The sequence below is a fragment of the Myodes glareolus genome, chromosome 3 (genome assembly GCF_982192425.1).
Source record: "Myodes glareolus chromosome 3, mMyoGla1.1, whole genome shotgun sequence".
Lineage (NCBI taxonomy): Eukaryota > Metazoa > Chordata > Mammalia > Rodentia > Cricetidae > Myodes > Myodes glareolus.
The window spans coordinates 12,684,144-12,698,510 of record NC_142028.1 but is presented as its reverse complement, the minus strand read 5'-3'; the positions used below and the strand labels follow the sequence as shown (position 1 = coordinate 12,698,510).

The 14,367-nt window shown below is 41.0% G+C and overlaps 1 protein-coding gene across 8 annotated transcripts in view; it reads left to right on the top strand.

Annotated features, from left to right (window-relative positions):
- Pik3c2g (phosphatidylinositol-4-phosphate 3-kinase catalytic subunit type 2 gamma) overlaps positions 1–14,367 on the top strand; it is a 364,812-nt gene that overhangs the window by 345,496 nt on the left and 4,949 nt on the right. For 7 of the 8 annotated variants that reach the window (XM_087904035.1, XM_087904037.1, XM_087904030.1 and 4 more), the window contains one exon: positions 8,607–8,732. The exons of the other annotated variant lie outside the window; for it this stretch is intronic. In XM_087904035.1, coding sequence (XP_087760161.1) covers positions 8,607–8,732 — 126 coding nt within the window. The remainder of the gene's footprint in view (positions 1–8,606; positions 8,733–14,367) is intronic. 8 annotated transcript variants of the gene reach the window in all.

Genomic DNA, 14,367 nt, shown 5'->3' with positions numbered 1-14,367 from the left:
ACTACGTGCACAAATCCACATGCAAGCATACACATATACTTAATTTTAAAATGATATTAAATAATTATGTTTTAAAATAAAACTAACCAAGTATCCTAATGTTTTTGGCTCTGTTTGATCATGGCCCTCTCAAAATGGTAAATACATGAAAGTTAGACTTTTTAAAAACTTTTTTTAAAAGTAAGTCTTGAAAATCATTTCCCAATAATATAAGCCCGTGAAAGGCTTTAATTGGTGTGAAATGAAGCAGAGACCATCCTGATTTAATTCATGAAAACCTGAAATCATTTCATTCTTATTGACCAACACATGTGGGTTGGAAAGATGATTATAGTATTTAAGTTTAAAAAAAAAAAAGAGTACCAGGCACGTCTACTGTTGTTTGTAGCACAGCAGTTTGTCTGATGACTGACTTGCTGACTTGGACACAGACATTAGAGTTTGTCAGGCACATAGACAGGTGGGAAAATGTTTTTGCCATGTTTTTTTGTTTCTGGCATCTAACTCAGGCTTTGAAAATTCTATCATATTTTAATCATGGTCAGTTGATTTTCACTGAAGCTTGCATTATTCAATAATTGGAGGCATTTAAGTTCAAAACTGGTGGAGAATTCTCATAAATTATTCATCAGAAAGATAGTAATGGATTAAACACAATTAAGCTTTGGATTAACGTAACGAAGGCCCCACAGTGTCTGATGACTCTAAGCCATCTGCAACTTCATCACTCTTGCTAGAAAGCTCGATCTAGAAGCACCCTGAATTATTTTACTCTCTTCATGAAGACTCATATAAGTCTGTGGTTAGACATAGGTTCTATAGAAAAACCTCCAATGAAGTAAACAGTACTAACTTGTGCATTATTTGAAGAAAGTGGTCCAGGACCAGCAAGATGGCTCAGTGAATAAAGGCACTTTCTGCAAAACTGCCCACCTGAGTTTGTATGGGTTGTAGGAGTTGTATGGGACAACCTTCAGGTTGTCCTCTGAGTTGTCCCCTGACCTCTGCATGTGCGCCATGGCATGCAGGAATGCATATGTACAGACAGATCAGTTGGACATCAATATCATGAACAAAGATTAATACGCATGTATACCTTTCAAATTCAACTACATTGTTCATCGCCTATGCTTCATTCTTGGGTTAAGGGGACAGATCCTACTAATAAATTCTAAGTTCATCTGAAACCCTTCATTCTATTCTTTTATAATAGTATGGGACACTTTTTAAAAATTACTTATGAAGAGTGTAAAGAGGTGTGCACGTGTGTGATGGTGTGTATGCCTATGCATGCATGTGTGGAGGCCAGAGGTCAACATCAGATGTCTTCTTCTCCAACCTCAGTTATTGAGACAGAGCCTCTCATTGAACCTGGGGCTCATGAGATAGCCATCTGGCTAGTCAATCCCCACCATCCTCCGCACTCCATCTTCTAGCAGTGAGGTCACAGGCATGTGTCACAATGCCCAGTTTATTACATAGGGTCTAGGCATCTAAATGAAGGTCTATATACTTAACAATAAGCATTTTGTCCATATTTCCAGCCTCCTAAGACTGTTTTTCAAATGATTCATCAGGCATCACTAAAATCCTTTTAATGCATGCTCATAATAAATTTATTAAATATACAGTATTTTTCAAAACTTTAAGTAAAGCATTGCTTTCTATTATTGTTATTTTTACTTCGTTGCTGTGAGGCAGAGTCTCATGAACCCCAATTTAGTCTCAATCTCAAGATCCCCCTGCCTCTAACGCCCCAGGGCAGGAATTACAGGTATGGACAACCACATTTAACTCATACCAGAAGTGATTTTTAAAACACTGAAGTTTTGTTAACAGGACCACATATGTATGTTGGAAAAAACAGTAGCAGATATATTTGAGACATTGATTTCATCTGTGGAGAATAGTTAATGATAATATGAGTCCCCCTTCTGCCTTCAATAGGGATCTATATGAGGTATCTGTCCAATTAAATGTGAGCACCACAACCAGTCTCACAAGAATAAAGGACCATGTTTATTTCTTTCTGATTCATCCCTTCTACTCCACAAGTGTGAAACAAAATGAAAACAAAACTGTAGAAGAGAAAGATAGGGTATAAGAATATCTCACAACATACCGCTCATTCAGTCACTCATCCAGATGAGCACGTGTTTGCTTTTAATGCCAGGGTAAACACTGTGACCAAAATCAACCTGGGGTTTATCTCACATTGAAATTTATAGCCCATCACAGGGCGAAGCCAAGGCAGAAACTCAAGGAAGGAATTCAAAGCAGAAGTTGAAACAGAGAACTTTTCAAGGTCAACCAAGTCTATAGAACGAGCTTCAGGACAGTCAGGGCTACATGGTAAAACCCTGTTTTGGAACACACACACACAGGGGGAGGGAGAGAGAGAGAAAGAGAGAGAGAGAGAGAGAGAGAGAGAGAGAGAGAGAGAGAGAGAGAGAGAGAGAATATGAAGGAACATAGCTTGCTAACTCCATGGTATACTCAGTTTGCTTTTTTATGTGACCCAGGACTACCTGCCTAGGGGTAGAACTGCCCACAGTTGCCTGGGTCCACCCACATCAACTGTGAATGGTGAGAATGTCCCCAAAGATAAACAAACCTAGGAAACTGCCATGGACATCTCTCTGAAAAGACAATGACCCTCAAGACCTTCGAGCAAATCCTTAGGTGGAATCTGAGAAGAAAATGTTTTTTAGCACAGCCATAATAGCTCAATTCTCGTCGTTCTCCTGAAGATTCTACAGTGCTACAAAGATACAGGCTTCAGCTAATGCTGAAGCAACTCTGTGAGTTACTTTTCTGAAAACTGGTGGTCTGACTAAGTTACTGGCTTTGAAGTCACTTACAAGTGATGTACAAATTTATAGCCCCAAAGTAGTAAGCTACAGTGCACAGCATAGACGTGTAGTAGACAATACCTAGTTGTGTGGAAGTACTCACTGTGAAGAGCTCTGTAAAATGCTAGGATCACTTGACAGCTCATCTCTCAGAATGCATCCCCACACACCTCTGGCTTTGGTGCTACTACCTCCCAAGCCATGTGAAAGAGAATGTTAGAATCAAAAGGACGTGTCTATTTAGAAATAATGGTAAAGAGAAGCCAAATTTTCAGAAAAAAATTTCAAGCTTTTCATTTGAGACTAAAGAATCTACAGAAAGAGGTGGGTTAATGTGTTCTATTGCTATGACAAAATGCCTTGCAGAACTGTTGACTTGGGCCCAGGGTTTGAGGGGAGGTCAGTTCATGGTCAGTTATCTCCTCTGTGTCTGGGCTATGAGCAGACAGAGCTTCCAGATCAGGAAAGCATGAAAGGACAAAGTGTATCATCTCAACAAGTAGCAGAGGGAGAGCACATGTAACACTATCAGGCATACCCTGAAGTGACCCATTTCTTACAGCTAGGCCCAAGACATGGAAGTTTCCAGAACCTTCCAAATTAGCACTCTCAGCTGGTGACCAAGTTTTTCATTCATGACCCATATAAGGCATCATGAAAGAATTTGTGAACAAGTGATGGGAAGAAAAGGAATGTGGAGATGGGTAGAATGAGTGGGGTCTTGCAGGGAAGAACTTCTGAGGCCCTAAGATGCCACACATGAGAAAAGTTTTACGGCTGTTGCTTGTTTTCTGATCCATTTTAAATGCAAGCTTAGAATACGTAGAGTTTGGATGCACAACAAAAACTAAACTGACAAGGCTTCATTTATATTATCTTTTGAGCACTTTCTAGAAACATCAGACAAAATTATAAAAGAAAGGAGCCATGCTATATTACTATGACCCACCATGAATAGAGTCAGCCTCCCCATTGCTCAGGAGGGGTTGGACCTTTCTCCAGGTCCCTGTTCAGTCTTTATGAAGGTCCAAAGACAATCAGAGTCAAAAACAATAAAAATGAAATCCTAAGGTGAGAGATCGACAAGTCAGAGTCGTGTGATGATTTTAAAGTAAAAGTTAATTTGCATAAACATACGGGCAAAGAGCAAATTAAGAATTGCTCGATGAAGGGACAGCTGGTGATGCCTGTCATAAATTATTTGAGCTCCTGGAGGAAAAGGATGTGATACCAGTGGAAAAGGGGAGAGGAATTGATGCTGAGAAGACAGCTACACGGGAAGGAGAGTTTCTCTGCAGGACCAAAAAATCGATGTCTGCACTTAAAGCTTTTAAATGACAAGGGAAGCCTGATGCTCACATTGAAGGCACTCCTGGCTCACACTGAAACCTGTGGTCTCCTGTCATTCGGAAAACTCCAGAATCCTTAAGGATCCTCTCAAGGACACTGATTTGGAAATAGACACCAGAAGCCTGAGTGTGGCACTTGATGGAGGCCACTACAAAAAGGCTTCCGCAGTTTGGTCACTTAAGGTTATTCTTCAGGCAAAGGGAAAGGATCCCCAGACATCTTGCGAAGGAAAGTGTTGCCGTCAAATCAGTTTGAGAGTGTCATTAAATAAGCCAGCGATATACAAAATGAAGGAGGGAAATAGGTAAAAGGAGATTTTAAATGACTGGACAGATGACTCTGTCAATAAAGTGCTCACCTAACATTGTAAGCATGAAGAGAGGACCTGAGTTTGATCCCCAGTACCCAGGCATGGTAGCACACACCTGCGTTCCAGCCTCCTAGCCAGCTAACGTAAAGAAAATGATGAGCCACGGGGTCAGTGCAGATTCTGTCTCAAAAAATAAAGTAGGGGACAGTAGAAGGGAAACCCAGTGTCCTCCTCTGACCTCCACACAAGTGCACTCAGGCATGTTATCCACCCTCTTCACTGCACACACATGCACGCATGCACTCATGCATGTGCACCACGCATCCAAAAAGAAAAAACATTTCATTGATGTTTAATCTCTTGGATACATTGGACCTTAAATATTATAACATAAAAAGAATAGCATAGCCCAGGGCAGTTTTCACTTCCAGTTCAGTGAAGTAACCATTATGTCTTCTGATAGAAACATGTCTCCCCTGGAAAATGATTTTCTAGGACAAGAGAACATAATATTTAGGAACAATAAATAAAAATGTTTAAGTGGGTCATTGGTATCTTGGAAAGAGGTCCCAGTCCCTTTTTCACCTCTTGACCATAGGAATCATGAACCTGTTGTGGGAGACTCACAGTTCTGTATATTTGATGCTACATAGTGGGTATACCCCTGCTGGGGAGACTTTCCCAACTCGGCAAGGCATTATCTCCTACCTGGAGCTATAACTGAGTCTTACAGAATGAGAGGCTGCTTGTTCTTTCTGGCCAACTGGATAGCTTAGCCCTGAAATAACCACACAGAAACTGTATTCATTAAAACACTGCTTGGCTCGTTAGCTCTAGTTTCTTATTGGCTAATTCTTACATCTTAATTTAACCCATTTCTATCAATCTATGTATCGCCATGTGACTGTGGCTTACAAGCAAGATTCTAACCAGCGTCCATCTCATGCAGAAGATCCATGGCACCTCTCACTCTGCCCTTCTTCCCAGCATTCGGTTTTGTCTTCTCTGCCTACCTAAGTTCTGCCCTATCAGGTCCAAAGCAGTTTCTATATTCATTAACCAATGAAAGCAGCACATGAACAGAAGAACCTCCTATACCATTAGAAGGTCACTCAACCATTCTATAAATGACAAACATCTTAGGCTATTTAGAGACATTATAAAAAGAAGTGGATTCCATTGTTTCACTTATTTTGCTATTGAAGTAAGTCCCTTAGTCAGGACTAATGTTGCATGGAAACCACGGTGCTGTATACAAACCTTTATCTTCCTATCTATCCCAACATTGCCCTTCCAAAGTGAAAGTGGCCCAATACAGTATCCCTGCCTCCAGGTAGCTGCTTGGCTCAGGGAATGGTGCCATTTTCAGGATTCAATAGCCTTCTCCCTTCTGGGCAGATTGGTCATACCACCATGGGCATAGCCTGGTGTTATGTGAGGCTTTTCCTAGAAAGACACAAAACAAATATCTACTCACCCTAGATTGGGAACCTAGATACTCCAAAGTAAGGGTTGCACCAAAGTCCCACTTGGTGCACTAATGAGTTTTCACCGGGGTTACCTGTAGGAGCATGAATGGTTCAAATGCAGCAGCATACTGAAAATCTTCACCACAACATGGGTGACACCTACAACACAGGTGTAATGAAAGTTGTGTTGCTGGAGCTCTTGGTGTCACTTGTCAGTGGCTCTACAGGTCCAAAAATTGCTTGCCAACTACCTTGGTCAAAATCTCATTTCTGCACAGTGGTTTCCTGCTTTTATTACAGTAGGGAAAGACCCTCATGAATCTTGAAGCTTTCCCAGACATGTGAAGTTTGTTTCCTGGGCCTCAGAATCTGGCATCCTCCTTCCTTGGCCGAATGTTGCAGTTCTGAGGAAATTGCTATACAACACTTTGTCAGCTTGGTGAATGAAATCTTTATGCCGAGACCTTAAAAACTTTCATCACATCCACCATGCCAACTTTCTTCACGGGCTCATTGGGAAGTGGAAGAGTGGTCAGAATAAATGGATAGAGGCATTGTTATGCCCTTAACTACTAATATCCTACTCTGATGACATCATTCTCAGATGGTAATTCGCACAGATCACAAATACATTCGTGGCTTTTTCCCCAGTCAAAGAATTCTATCCACACATCTCTTCCCCAAATTTCTCTTTTACCAAGTTTGCAATCATGCTCTTTCCAAGTTTCCTGACCATGCAGCCAAGCCATTGGCTCCAGCCCAGGACTTGGTACATAAACACATCTGGCCATTTCTCCTTCCAAGCAGAGTAACCAAGCAGGTGCTCCTGCTTGAAGTTCTGCTCACTGAATGATCTCCTTTTACAGCTGTCCTTCAGAGCCATCCCAGAACTGCCCTTCAGGATGGTGCCGATTGGAGAGAGCTGTATCTGCAGACCAGGCCTTGGTCTTCACTTTCTTTGCTAATCAGTCTTATGAAAGTTTGGGGCAGAGATGGGACTCAGTGGCAAAGCACACATTGCACATACAGATCTTAGGGGCAGTCCCCAGCAGCAATAAAAACTCATCAGGAACTCTCGTGCTGCAGGAGGTGAAGTCTGGGTAGGGACAAAGGACAGGGTGGCAGGAGCTCAGGACTTTGAACATTTGAAATAACTCATAACTACCTGGTCCACCAAGAAGGTGCAAAAGACATTTATTTTAAAATATTAAATAATATTTGTTGAATGTTATAATAGATTGCTGTAAATAATCACAATAAATGAGAATAAACCTTCAATCTCCCATATTTGATTTTTAAACCATTTTTCAGTTTAAATGGTATGAATATTTCTCACTGAGTTCTTTACTAAAGGCCCATCTCACCAAGATCACAGTGATAAGATCCATTTACTCCAAGCTATTTTGTTTTTTAAAATGGTGCTCACTCTACAAATGGTAAGTTAATAAACAAGAAAAAAACAAATGATAATAATAACCAATAGACCTGAATAAAAGGCAGATATTCCCAAACAATCTACAGACACTGACCACGCTTTCAAATAAAATAAAAAACCTGAACACCATTTTAGATGGTATGGGAACTTAATCAGAGAGTCGCAGTTCAACATTGCTGTCCAGGCAGGCCATTCAACAGGCATACTACTCCACTGAAGACACTGTCTAAAAAAATTATCTAATATACTTGGCAGTCACTTAGGTCATAAAATAATTGTAGTCACTTAAAATCTGTGGGTGTATTCTGATTCTATGTTGATCAAACTTCATGAGAATGTGATATCATCATAGATGCTTCTGGATCATTAAAGGATCCATCTCACTGTTTGGGCTAATGTGTGTTAAATTTGATTTTTTAAAAGATTTCTCAGTACTGTACATCCTCCCAAGATACTTAATTTCTATCGTCATTTGTGACTAACATTCATCTCTCTGTAAAAATACAAATTTAGATTTCAGTCTAAAATATAAACTGTAATTGATGGGCTTTTAAATTCCATTCTCTCATATAACAATTTTAGATAGAAAATATCTTTGACATTGTGGTTGAAATTATTTTTAGCAACCAAGTATTTTGGTTCTTTCCTTCCTTCCTTCCTCCCTTCTTCCCTCCCTCCTTCACTTCCTTCCTTCCTTCCTTTTTTTCTTTCTTCTTTTCCCCTGCTAATGAACCAGAGTAGCATTTATGCCTCCAGATCCCACCTCTGGTCTGGTCACTTACTAGGCAGGTATTTGTTTTCCTTGATAGAGACACCACTATTTTTTTTTCCGTTAGACTTATTTATTCAAGTGTCCGAAAACACTCTTTCCACATTCCTCCCCTCCTCCCAATACCCTCCCCCTCCCCCCCACTCCCTCTCCTCCTCCCTCACCATGGTTCCCAAGAGCAGTCAGGGTTTCCTGTCCTGTGGGAAATCCAAGTTCCTCCCCCCTCCTCCAGGTCCAGGAAGGTGAGCATTCAAACAGGCCAGAATCCCAAAAAGCCAGTCCATGCAGACGAAACAAGACCCAGTGCCATTGTCAATGGCTTCTCAGTCTTCATTTGGACCTTGGGGGCTCAGTCAGGCCCCCGTGTCAGCCACATTCAGAGATCCGTTTGATCATTCTTTATAGCCACTTTTCTTTGCAGCATCTCCCAGATGGCTCTGCACCCAGTGCCCATGTTGAGATGTATCTTTTACCACATCCCAGCGAAGTTCGCAAGAGGAAAACAAAGTCTGTTCCAAAATGCACTGACCCCACTTACAATGAAATTGTAAGTATGCCTTATCGCTTGTCTAGGTAGTTTGTATTTTCTTACCAGGTTTTGGTTTGGGTTGGTTTGGTTTGGTTTGGTTTGGTTTGGTTTGGTTTGGTTTGGGATGGGTTGAGTTGGTTTGGTTTGGTTTGGGTTGGGTTAGATTGATTTTTTTTTTCAGTTTCACACACAAGTATGGAGAACTTTTAGTAGCTGGAAGCAATGTTCCATAAAAGAATGATGTTGCCCAAAATAGTCCTAGCATGCCAAACAATGTCTAGATGCTATGGGAACTGGAAAATAAAGATTCAGCTATCAAAGTTCTGACAGGCCAACCTCTAGTAGGCACAAAAGGGCCATTTTGCTTACTAACACTTTCCCTATATTTTCCATTGTATTTTTTCTACCAAGTTCATTTTATTCTTTTAAGCCTTATTCTGGTGTACTTGATTTTCCTTACCTAATCATTCTATCACAAACCCTTGTGTAAAGAACAGTGAGTCTCCTAAAATCTCTTTTGACAAAATGAGAAACAAAATATAAACATACAAAACACAAATCCAAGCTACAGCTTGCTGCAGATAACACATCCAGTCTTCGGGTTTCTTTCTAAGATAACTTCCCTGCATTTGTTCCCTTGGACCTCCTCCTTTCTGACTCGATTGCTTGCCTGCTTGTTCTCGCTGTGTCATCTACCACACAGTCTGCTCAGAAATCTCTGAAAACAAAGGCATCTTCCTTTGATATTTCAGCTATTTTGTGTTTTGGGGATAGGTCTTACTATGCACTCAAGGCTTCAAACTAGCAGGTATCCTCCTGCCTCAGCCTCTCTGAGTGCTACTGTTAAATTATATCTCAGCCTTTCTGAGCAACCTTTCTTTCCCTTACTACCAGCCCCAAACTCTCATGCCGTTGACTCATGAAAGTTGTTCTCAATGCACTGCTTCCTTTTCACCCTTTAATGCTTTGCTGTGTAGATTCTCACCTTTACTCTGTAGAGTCACTCACTTTACTCAAGGGGTATCAGCAGACTCCTGACGACTAAATCCAACGAGCCCTCAGGCTCTTCCCCAGCCACAGGTGCAAACTGTCAGCAAGGTACCCTGATTCTTGAAGCCACTCTTGTGCCTCCAAGTTCCACCTTTTCTTAATGTTCTTTCATTTTTTCTCTGACCATCGTCTTGTTTCCACTTGCTGCAATTCTTCCTATTAAAATGTTTTCTAAGGCTCCATAGTCCACCCTGGTCTGCCTTCCCTTCTAAAACATCCTTCAGTAACCAAGGTGATGGGGCGCGGTGTGATCGGTAATAAAAGATCCGCCAGACTAGGTTAATACAAAATGTACAGCTTTAATAAACAGAAGGAAGACTTACAACAGAATCCCAACGATCCATCTGGACGCAGGAGCCAGGCGGGGGGGGGGGGGGGGGGGGGGGGGGGGGGGAAGCGCACTCGCCAGGTTTATAGGTAAACTTTTGCCTAAGGGCGACACGCCCCATGAACAGAATGTGATTGACTGAACTCCCCTATTACCAAGGTTCTGCATACAGAAATTGAATCAACCTCTGATGGAAGAAAAATGTCTTAAAACTGTGTGGGTAGGGACTCCAAATTCCATTTTTGTCAGAACTTCCTAAAAATCACCGTGGCACACGTGTGTTTCTTGAGGCGTTACGAATGAGCTGTAGATGATGACAGTGCCCAGGGTGAGGCACACGGCTACCCCTAAACTCTGAATGTTTTATTCACTTGGCCTCCTTGTGGTTCTGGAGTCAGTCTCCATGGACGCTGAAGGATGGTGACAGAGACGCATCTAGTCTCCACACATCCCCAAGTGTTCTATCACCGTCACAGTGTAAGCTGCATCTCTACTGATTCCCCAAACCCCAGCTTTCTCACGGGACACAGGCTGACCTGGAAGCTGTTTTGCTGTCATGGATAACTGTGTAGCTCTCATCCTCACAGTGCTGGGGTTACCAGTGTGCACATCACACCTGATACCTCTCAAGGTTGGACCTGCCCGTCATCCTCATTGCTGGAACATGCCATGTAAAGTTCTCCTGGAAACTTGGAAGAAAGGCTTGTTTCTCTGCCATCTCAAAAGATGGCTTCTCTTAGGAGGTTAGGGGATTAGTTTTTATTCTTTGACAGTATGTATTTTATAACTCAGTGTGTCCAGTTAGTGTAATCTGCATGCACGCAGGTATAGGGCTATCCACTAGCGTGATCACACCACCCAAGAGGAAATGACTCCTCTAACCAAGTAGCCCCTCTGATAGGGGTGGGATCACCTGAGCCTGTTCCTCATTAGTATTAGAATGTTAAGAAGGTTAATTACGTGTAAATTCAAAAGACACCTTCTCATTACACTGCCTTCTCCCTCACACAGATGTTCACCCAAGCACAAAGCCATGCCCCTGCGGCTAGAGCATTGCCAGACTCTTAAATCCAATCTTCTTTTCCTCTCTGAGGTCCCTGTCTGTCCAGCAATTGCAAAGTTGTTCTCCTACTCCTCCAGAGGGTTGGTTTTTGTTTGCTTTGAGACAGAATCTCACTATGCAACCTCAGCTGGCCTAGAACTGGCTGCATAGACCAGGCTAGCTTTGAACTCACAGAGCTCTACCTGCCTCTACTTCCCAAGTGCTGGGGTTAAATGCTTGAACCATCAGGACCAGTTCTGTGAAATAGTTTTATTAAATCTCCTACATTCCTTCCTAGGATGTTGCCCAGACATAGTTATCACTCGTTCATTTAAATTATTTGAAGTTTCCTTACTGCCAACTGATGGCCAAAATTTTAAATGTGGCATTCACATCCCTTAAATTTTAACTCAGTAATTTTCCTCTGTTTTCCCATGGAAGAATAGCATCAAGTGTTCCGTTCTTTTTATATTAGTGTGCAGTCTGAAGAAATAATACAGATCTCGTGATCTTTTCTCCAGTGTTATAGCTAGCATAGTTGGAGTTTGTATTGACAGCAGGAAGTTGTCATTGGTATGACCCAAATGACATTCTGACTTTAGCATCCCTGAACGTCCCCTTCTGAGGGTAAAGATCTTTAGCTCTGAGCATTGGTTGAGTCACCTAGTTGATCTCACAGTCAAGACACAGGACAGAGCCATCCAAGGCTTACAAAGACCACCCTACTGTAGCCATAATTGTTTATCTCTGACCAGTACTAGATCTTTATCCCTATGAATTTAGCGTTTTAAACATTACAACAATGGAATTGTATACTTTATAATATTTGGAATTGGCTTTTGTATCAGTTACTTTTTCTCCTGGCTGTGACAAATATGTAGGTAGGAAAAAACAACTCAAGAGAAAGTGTTTGGGCTCACAATTGCAGGATGCAGTCCATCATGGGTGGGGAAGGCATGACAGCAGGAGCTCTGGGCAGATGGTCATGGTGTTGCCCACGTTCAGGGTGCGTCTTCTCGCCTCAGGAGACCTAGTCTAGAAATTCCTACCCTGGCATGTTCAGAGACTTGTTTCCATGGTGATTCTGAATCCCAGCAAGCTGGTAACCCAGAGTCACTGCCAAGCCTTTTTAGTCACTGTAACCCATACTGAGTCACCTAAGAGCTGCACATGGTCCTGATGTCACTCCACTCTACCCTTCTCCACTGCTGTGACCTGTGAGTAAGCTCTCCAGCTCTTACACTGTTTTGTAACCTTTAAACTTAGAATGTAAATTCCTTGAGAGTAGGGAAATGTCTCCTCTCCTCTCATATCTGTAATACTTAGTGGCTTCAAGGAGTTGTGTCTTTAAATATTTCAAGTAGTTTTATAAGTGATATTATATATGTGTGTAAACTGTAAATAAAGCATTAGTATGGTATACATGCATTATATGTGTGTTCATAAAATGTATATAAAGCATTACTATGCATATGCATTATATATGTGTGTAAGCTATATATAAAATATTAGTATGCATATATTGCATTATATATGTGTGTGAACTGTATATAAAGCATTAATATGTACACATGCATTATATATGTGTTCATAAAATGTATATAAAAGCATTAGTAAGCATACAATGGATTATATATGTGTAAACTGTATATAAAGCATTAGTATGTTTCCACTCATTATTTATGTGTGTAAAGTTTATATAAAGCATTAGTATGTATACATGCATGCCTACAAGGGATTCTCTAAATCAGTTGAGATATTTGATGTCTTATAGTCACAATTAATTTCCACTCTGCTTACAACTAAAGATACATGTCCAACCAATATGGAACCTGTTTCTTTTTTTGAATACAAGACACTCATCCTTACTATCAAGAAGCTTTCCAGAGACCCTGCATCAAAAGAAGAAGGGGACTGGAAATGTTGCTCAATAGTTCAGAGTACTAGCTGTTCTTTCAGAAGACCCATGTTTGTGTCTAGCCTCAACATGGTGACTCACCCTGTCTGTTACTCTAGCTCCAAGTGATATGACACTCTCTTTTGTTCTTCATGGGCACTGCACACATATGATGCACATATACATTTGGGCGCACACTCATACACACAAAATATTTTAATCTAAAAAAATAAATGGATGCAGTGGATGGTGCTTAGGAAACAAATATCTGATATGGTCTTCTGGCTGCCACAAAAACAAAACACACACACATACACATAAGCAAATCTATAGCTGTTGCAATAGAAAAGAAAAAAAAGGAGAAAGAAAGAAAGAAAGAAAAGAAAAGAAAGAAAAGAAAGAAAGAAAGGAAGGAAGGAAGGAAGGAAGGAAGGAAGGAAGGAAGGAAGGAAGAAAGAAAGAAAGAAAGAAAGAAAGAAAGAAAGAAAGAAAGAAAGAAAGAAAGAAAGAAGGAAGCAGGAAGGGAGGGAGGGAGGATAGTAGGTCTCAGTCTCCACACTGCAATTTGGTGTTTGCAATCTAAGGAAACACTTAACAAAAAGTCACTAGACAATCAGTATTATTCTAATAAGTTGGAAGTTAAATCATCAAAAGCTTAATGGATTATAAAATCAGCAGTAAGTACACATGCATAAAGCACATTTTGTAATTCTTGGTGTGAACATAAATTTTCTGATGGTTTTGAAATAATCCTAGCTCTTCCTAAATCTGTGACCTAGTGATACACTGCAATTCCTTTAGGCAGCCAAAGCCGTCCTAAAGTACAAACACACAGTATTTGCATTTTGTACACATTTTAAAAGACTAGCAAATAACAGAGTCCACACTTGCACACCCAGTGTGCATGGAATTCAAACCAGCAGAAACCTGAAGGAACATGGGCATCAGAGAGCAGATGAAGGCTGGTCTGGGGACAGTGAGAGGCCAGTGGAATTTAGAGAGCCACAGACAGAAATAGGTCACAAGATTCTAAGTTTTCTCATGTCATGTTCTTCGTCCGTATCAATCCAGCAACACTTATAAAAGATGCACAAAACGTACAATTAACTTTCCATCTGACTTATTTTCTCCTGCCCTCCACTGTGACAGACGATCCAGTTTCTGTGATAAGCCTCTGCTTTATTTTTGTGCATCTTCAAGGGCACCCTAATAGATGTCTTTAGAAGAGACCCGGTGCTCATTAAAGAGCTCAGAGGCTTATCACATGGCACCCATGGGTTTTAAATAGCTCTGCTCTTCCACCTCATCTAAAGCACACTCACCGCATCAGCCGCTC